Source organism: Onychostruthus taczanowskii, unplaced genomic scaffold (genome assembly GCF_017590055.1).
Source record: "Onychostruthus taczanowskii isolate IOZ18803 unplaced genomic scaffold, ASM1759005v1 scaffold207, whole genome shotgun sequence".
In the NCBI taxonomy this organism is placed as follows: Eukaryota; Metazoa; Chordata; class Aves; order Passeriformes; family Passeridae; genus Onychostruthus; species Onychostruthus taczanowskii.
Window position 1 is genome coordinate 272196 of NW_024499318.1, and position 7293 is coordinate 279488.

At 65.6% G+C, this 7293-nt stretch overlaps 1 protein-coding gene across 1 annotated transcript in view; it reads right to left on the bottom strand.

The window, feature by feature from the left end:
- Positions 1-7293, bottom strand: part of CRTC2 (CREB regulated transcription coactivator 2) — an 8084-nt gene that overhangs the window by 503 nt on the left and 288 nt on the right. Inside the window, exons 2-13 of the mRNA XM_041404025.1 lie at positions 5236-5337; positions 5006-5116; positions 4848-4909; positions 4297-4365; positions 3650-3753; positions 3537-3566; positions 3330-3409; positions 3188-3237; positions 2777-3021; positions 1780-2204; positions 412-612; positions 7-219 (exon numbers count right to left, since the gene is read on the bottom strand). Coding sequence (XP_041259959.1) covers positions 7-219; positions 412-612; positions 1780-2204; positions 2777-3021; positions 3188-3237; positions 3330-3409; positions 3537-3566; positions 3650-3753; positions 4297-4365; positions 4848-4909; positions 5006-5116; positions 5236-5337 — 1692 coding nt within the window. The remainder of the gene's footprint in view (positions 1-6; positions 220-411; positions 613-1779; positions 2205-2776; positions 3022-3187; positions 3238-3329; positions 3410-3536; positions 3567-3649; positions 3754-4296; positions 4366-4847; positions 4910-5005; positions 5117-5235; positions 5338-7293) is intronic.

Genomic DNA, 7293 nt, shown 5'->3' on the forward strand with positions numbered 1-7293 from the left:
CCCCACAGAGCCCCCCAGCCCAGCCACCCCCCCGGAGCCCCCACCTGTGAAGATGATGTTGGGGATGGGGCCGTGGCGGCTGCAGTTGCTCAGGTTTGGGCGGTTCAGGCCGGGGGGGTCGTAGCCCCCCTCGCTCGGGGGGTAACTCAGGGCCCCCAACTCCTCGGGGAACCCTCCGCTGTTCCCGGGGGGGCTCTCCCCGATCCCGAACTGCTCCAGCTGCGGGGAGGGACGCATGAGGAGACACCCCCACAGAGGGTGCCCTGTCCCCATCTCCCCCCTGGGGACCCCCCCGAGGGTCTCCACCCCCACGTCCCCCATGCAGGGTCTCCACCCCCATGTCCCCCCCCCTGCCAGGACCCTCCTGGGGGTCCCCGTGTCCCCCTCCCCATCCCGCCGTGCCCCACTCACGCTGCCCAGGCCGAAGTCGCTGGGGGGCTGTGCCAGGGGCTGCCCCAGGGCGGTGCCGGGGGCGTAGGGGGGGTTGTAGGGGCGCTGGGGGGGCGCGGGGGGCGGGGGGGGCTGGGAGCCCAGCAGCATTCCCGGTTGTCCGTAGGGGTACGGCGGGAGCCGCTGCTCCGCCGGCAGCTTGCTGGTGTCCAGGGGGACGCCCTGCAAGACAGCGGGGAGGGAGGGGGGTCAGCACGGCCCCCCCTGAGGGTGGGGGGCTCCCCCAGCCCCCCCGGCACTGGCAGCCATCCCTGAGAGCCCCGAATCGGCCACGGCTGCGCCCGGACCCAGGGTGGGCCGGGGTCCCCTGTGAGGGGAGGGGGCCTGGGAGGGACACGGGGGTCCCCCCCACTGGCCCTGAGAACGGGGGGGCGGGGGTGAGGGGGGGCCCTGGGGTGTGGGTGAGATGAGGATGGAAACGAGACGAGAAGTGAAGGGCAGGAGGAGGGGAAAGAAGAGGAGGACAAGGATGAGGAGGTTGAGGACAAGCAGGATGAAGAGGAGGGCGAGGAAGAGGAGGATGAAGACGAGGAAGAGGACAAAGATGAGGTCCAAGACAAGGACAAGGATGGGGAAGAGGAGAAAGAGAAAAAGAAGAGAAAGAGAAGGAACATAAGAAGGATGAGGAGGAAGAGGGTGAGCAGAAGGAAAGGGAAAGGAAGAGAAGAGGGACGAGGAAGAGGCCGAGGAAGAAGAGAAAGTGAAGAAAAAGAAGAGAAAGAGAAGGAACATAAGGAGGAAGAGGATGAGGAGGAAGGAGGAGAAGGAAGGGGAAAGGAAGAGAAGGGGGACAAGGAAGAGGAAGAAGGAGAAGATAAGGAAGAAAAAGAAGAGAAAGAGAAGGAACATAAGGAGGAAGAGGATGAGGAGGAAGGAGGAGAAGGAAGGGGAAAGGAAGAGAAGGGGGACGAGGAAGAGGCCGAGGCAGAAGAGAAAGAGAAGAAAAAGAAGAGAAAGAGAAGGAACATAAGGAGGAAGAGGATGAGGAGAAGGAAGGGGAAAGGAAGAGAAGGGGCACGAGGAAAAGGAAGACAAGAAAGATAAGGAAGAAAAAGAAGAGAAAGAGAAGGAAGACAAGAAGGATGAGAAGGAGGAGGACGGGAAAGAGGATGAGGAAGAAGGAGGAGGAGAAGGAAGGGGAAAGGAAGAGAAGGGGGACGAGGAAAAGGAAGACAAGAAAGATAAGGAAGAAAAAGAAGAGAAAGAGAAGGAACATAAGGAGGAAGAGGATGAGGAGAAGGAAGGGGAAAGGAAGAGAAGGGGGACGAGGAAGAGGCCGAGGAAGAGGAGGAGGAGGCGGCGGCGCTGGAGCGTGGGGACGATGCGTACCTGGGTGATGGAGGACAATGTGGGTGACATTGTTGGTGAGAACTGTTTGGGGTGCTGCCGTCTGCAGTCGCCGGCCACGGGCAGGGACAGGGGGCTGAGCGGGACCCGCCGGCGGGGCGAGGTGGCCGCGAAGGAGCCGCCCAGCCCCGAGGGCAGGCTGGGGTTGCTGGGCGAGGACTGGAGGGGCTGGCTGCGGGGGGACGTGGGCAGCGAGGGGTTGGAGAGCGAGGAGGACAGGGAGGAAGGCAGGGACTGGTTGGAGAGAGAGGAGGGGATGGAGGAGCTGCTGTGGGAGGATTGGAGCGAGGGGTTGCTGAGGGAGGCCTGGAGTGAGGGGCTGCGCAGGGAGGCCTGGAGGTTGGGATTGCTCAGGGAGGACTGCAGGGACGGGTTACTCAGGGAGCTCTGCAGAGGTGAGGGGAGTCCTGTGGGGATAAAAACAGAGAGCACCGTTACCCCGGCACGGCCCCGAGCCCCGGGACGGCCCGGGCGGGGCTCCCGGGGGATGGAGGGGGATGGAGGGGGAACGGAGCGACCAAAACGATGGAGACGGACACAGGGACGGACACACACCCCGGGCAGGGGGACAGCGCTGGGAGGGGGTGGGAGATGGGCTCCTCCCGGCCCCCTGTCACCATCAGACCCCAGGGAGTGAGAGCTGGGCTCCCCCCAGGCCTCCACAACACCACTGGACCCCATAGGGCAAGAGGGTGGGAGCTGGGCTCCCCCCACACACCCACAGGACCCCAAATCCATCAGAGCCCATCCCCACCCCACTCCCACACTGCCCAGGCTCCATCCCAGACCGGGATTCCTGGAGCTGCCACAGCCACCCCAGGACACCTCCTGGGGGTGGGGTCTTTGTGTCCCCCCACACTGGCCAGGGGTCCCCCACCTTTGTTGAGGCTCCCCGTGTCCCCCACAGCAGTTCCCAGCCTCGGGGTCCTCTCTGGCCCCCCCCGTGTGCCCCCGGTGCAGGGAGGGGGTCCCGGCTCACCTGGGGGGTCGTAGCCCAGCCCGACGCCGCCGGTGCCGCTGATGCCCAGGTGGGTCATGGTGGTGGCCAGGTTGGAGGTGCTGCTGCCCCCGCTCAGGGGGGGGTACGGGGCCTCCTCAGGGTCCAGGGGGGTGGGCAGGGGGGATGGGAAGTGCAGCGTGGTCAGGTCGGGCAGGGACCCCCCCGTGTTGAGGGCCGAGGGCATGAGGGGCACGTTGGCAGGTTGATCCGGGGATGGGAATATGCTGGGGGAGGGGGGAGAGACTGGATCAGGGCAGGAGCGGGGCTGCCTCCCCCAGCAGCCCTTGCCCAGTGCCCCCTACCCACCTCCAGCCCCCCCAGTACCCCCCTTCCAACCTCCAGCCCCTCCCTGGGAGCCCCCTCCCCATCCCAGCCCCTCCCAGCACTCACTGGATTCCCGGGACCTCGCAGGAGCGTGGCCGGGCCGAGGAGGACGAGAGCTGTGGGATCAAAGCACGGGAATGAGGCCAGGCCAGGCCACAGGGGTGGGGGGGACAGCAAGTGGGGGACACAGGGGGACACCCCCACCCACCTTCTTGGTGTCCCAGGGCTTCAGCGAGTGCTTGTTGTCATCGAAGTTCTCTTCGATGGGAGGCACTTGGAAAAGAAACACTGGGAAGGGGACAGGGGGTCAGTGGGAGGAGGGGACACAGAGGGGGGCACATCAGAGCCCCCCCAGCACAGAGGGGAGCTGGGGACACAGAGGGGACCTGGGGACACGGCTGGGTGTCACGCTCACCTTTGCTGTCCGAGTCCCCGTCCAGGAAACCTGTGGGGGAGCAGGAGGGTCAGGGGGAGCACAAAGGGGAGGGGGCTGCCCTGGGAGCCCCCAGGGGGGTGTGGGGGGCTCACCAGCACGGCGGCCAGGGGGGGGCCCGGCCTGAGAGGGGCCCAGGCAGGCGTCCTGGGGCGCGGGGTTCATCACGCTCGTGTGCAGCGCCGAGTCGGAATTCGTCCTGGGAACGGGGAGAGCTGCCTGGATCCGGGCTCAGCCCGGCCCCCGCCCCACTGACAGCCCCCCAGCCCAGCCCCAGACCCCTCCTGCTGCTCCTGTGCCCCCTCCCCATGTGGGTCCCTCTCCCTGTGCCCCCTCCCCATGTGGGTCCCTCTCCCTGTGCCCCCACACCGGCTCTGCTCCCGTCTCCTCCACCACCCCCCAGCATGGGGGGACAATGGGGACCCCCAGGGGACCCTTTAGGGGCTGGGGGCACCCGGGGTGTTCCCAATGAGTTGTTCCAAGGCAGAGGAGGGCAGGGAAGGGCTGGGAAAAGGCTGCCGGGATGAGTGACAAAGAGGGACATTGTTCAGCTGTGGCACAGGGGAGCAAAGGGACCCCTCCAGCGGGGGGCCCTGAGGGGGAGTCAGGGGCCACCTCCTCCCCAGGGGGGTCCCAGGGCCCCTCCAGGGGTCCCCAGGGCCACCTCCTCTGCAGGAGTTCCAAGGCAGGGCCGGAGCCTGGCTTGGGAAGAGGGAGAGAATGGAATCAATCCATCCATTACCTGTTGAGAGCTGAGGGCAGCCGGAATAAGTGTCCTTTTTCCATCGGGAAATTGCTCCAGGGCATGGTCCTGTGGGGGGATAGTGGGATCAGGGGAGGCAATGGGGGGGGAACAAGGAGCCATGGGGCAGGCAGGACACCCCTCAGTGACCCATGACCCCACTCCCTGCTGTGGGAGGGCGGGGACAGCAGGGAAATGGGATGGGGACATGGACATGGGATGGGGACATGGACACGGGATGGGGACAGGGACACGGGATGGGGACAGGGACACGGGACAGACACTCTCCAGGGACAGAGCTGGAGCTCAGACTTGTCACCTGTCCCTGGGGATTCCCCTCAGCCAGACCCCTCTTCCTGGATGAAATTCCTCCTCAAGCCCCCACTTTGTGGGACAATCCCGGAATCTGAGAGGCAGGAGCTTCCCCCCAGCCCTCTCCCAGCGCTTCCCTCTGCCCCATCCCAGACCCCAGGAACGGCGCCTGTGCCAGAGCCTCTTCCACTCCCAAACCTCCAGGATGGGAACAGGATCCAGGGAAAGCAGGGAATTACCTCCTCCAGCTGGGCTCAGGCGGAGGCGACAGGTACGTGGGTCCGTAGGGAGAGCTGTCGATGTGGGGGGCACGTTAAGGGCCACACGGAGAGCTGGGGGGTTCCCAAACCCCCCGTGGGAAGGGCGGGAGCCGCCGGGGACACGGGACAAAGGATATCTGCCGGACGTAGCGGCGCAGGGGGGACATCATCCTGCGCGGGTCCCGCTGGACGCGCTCCACCAGCCCGTGGTGCCGCGTGCTCCGCGTGGAATCCAGCGGCGACGGGCCCTGAGGGGAGGGGGGGACGGCTGAGCCCACCCAGGAAGGGCTCAGGACCAGCTCCCGCTCCAGCCGTGGGTGAAGGCATCGAGGAACGTCCCCACCCAGCCGGGCCCCCGGGGAGTCACCTGGAATTCGGGGCCGCCGGTGCCGATCTGGTTGACGTTGGGCAGGGAGCCGCTGTAGAAGGGCCCCCGGCTGTGGGCCAGCCGCAGCTTCTGCGCCTGCAGCTGGGGGGACACCGAGGGGGGACGCGTCACGGGGGTCCTGGGGGGGTCCAGCAGCCCTCAAACCGCACCCTGGGACACCCAGCTCCCCTTCCCGCGCAGCATCGCCCCCCGCAGGGGGATGCTTTGGATCCAGAGCGGGATGGGTGAGGGTCGGGATGCCGAGAGGGGATCCCTGTGCCACGCTCCTGGATCACAGGCTGAGCCTGGCTCCCCCTGTCCCAGACAGGCTCTGGGGTCACGGATCCGGAGGGATTTTCCACCTCATCCACGCCAAGGCCACCCCGGAGATTCCAGGGACTCAAGGCCGGGGGAAGGAGCCACAGCAAGGCACGGCGGGAGATAAGGGGATCCCAAAACCACCCGGGATTCCCGGGACAGGGAACGGCCCCCAGCACCCTCCAGCAGCAGGGCATGGCCCAGTCCCCCCCATCCTGACGGAGCAGGGTTCCCCTGATCAACCCCACAGCGAGGAAGGGCTCCCCTGCTCCCAATCCCCAGGGAGGGAACAATTCCCTGGGATAAACCCACAGGAATCCCCTTTCCCCCTGGAGCTGGGGGTCCCTGAGTAGATCCAAGAGCTGCTGTTCCTCAGCGCCTGGAGAAGTCCCAGGGAAAGAGAAGCTGAAGCCCAAAAACCAGCTGAGAAACTGGAAACATCAAATCCCTGAGCGTAAAACCATGGGAATCCGGATCCAGAGGGAAAAAAAACAAGGAAAACAACCCAAAAAAACCAGGAGATTTAGGCAGCAGCTGGCGGGATTAGCGCCCGGAGCTGCGCTGGGGCTTAAGGTCTTGGGATGGAGCACGGAGCTCCGAGCCAGGATCCCTGCAGGAGCCTGGAATCCGGGAGCAGCCTCGAAAGAACCGGGAAAAACTCCGGGAACCACGGGGCTGCGGATCCCACACGTGGGGAACGGCTCGGGCAGGGATGAGGGAAGGAATTCCCAGAGGGGGAGCAGGGAGTGAATTCCCGGAGGAATGACTCCAGGCAGGGATCAGGACTGCCCCCGCTGCACATTAACCAGCTGTTTGCTCTGCAAACACGGCCCCAAAATCCCTGGGGATGGAAGCACGGCAGAGGATCCGGGGATGCTCCACCCCGTTCCTAAACTCCCCAGGAAGGGACAGAAAGGTCCGGCCCATCCCCAAACTCTCCAAGGATGTCCCTGTCACTGCGCCAGTGACAGCCCAGACCCCGCCACGGGGGCTCTCCAAGCCAAAAATTCCCGGTTTTGAAAGCTCTGCTGGGTGTTCCCTGGATTTTCCCAGGGATAGAGCAGCCCCCATCCCCTGGACGAGCCTCTCCCCGGATTCCACCCTCCTCATCCTCGCTCCTCCATCCCGCAGTTGGGCTGGGAAGGACCAAATTCCACCAAACCCCCGGGATGGCAGACAGGAAATCCCCCCAGGTTTCGGGAGGCAATTCCTGACCAGCTCCTCCCGAAGCACATCTGGAGCATTCCCGGCCTTCCCGAGTCCCTCGGAGCAGCCCTCGGGGCCAGCATTGGCCTTTCCCGGAGCTGCCGGGTGGGATTGATCCCAGCTCTGCCATCCCGGGAGCAGCTCCCTGCCTTTCCCGGCTCCAAGCCCACCCTGAGCATCCCCCGGGATCCCGAGGGTCCCCGGGGACGGGGACAGAGCCCGGAGCTCCCACCGGGGGGGACCCGAGGCATCAGGGATCCTTCTCCCACCCCAATTCCGGGAGCTGCGCTGGGAAGCGGCACGCGGGACACGCCGGAGCCCCCCTGGAGCCCCCTCCCCAAAATCCTCACAGCCCCCTCCAACACCCCCAAAGCATTCCGAGCCCTCCCGGACCCTCCTACCCCCAACCCAAATTCTTCACAGCGCCCCTCGACCCCTCAAACTCCCCCTCAGCATCTTCGCAGCCTCCCTAGTCCCCTCCTAACCCCCTCCCCAAATTCTTCACGGGCCCCCCCATCCCCCTCACGACCCCTC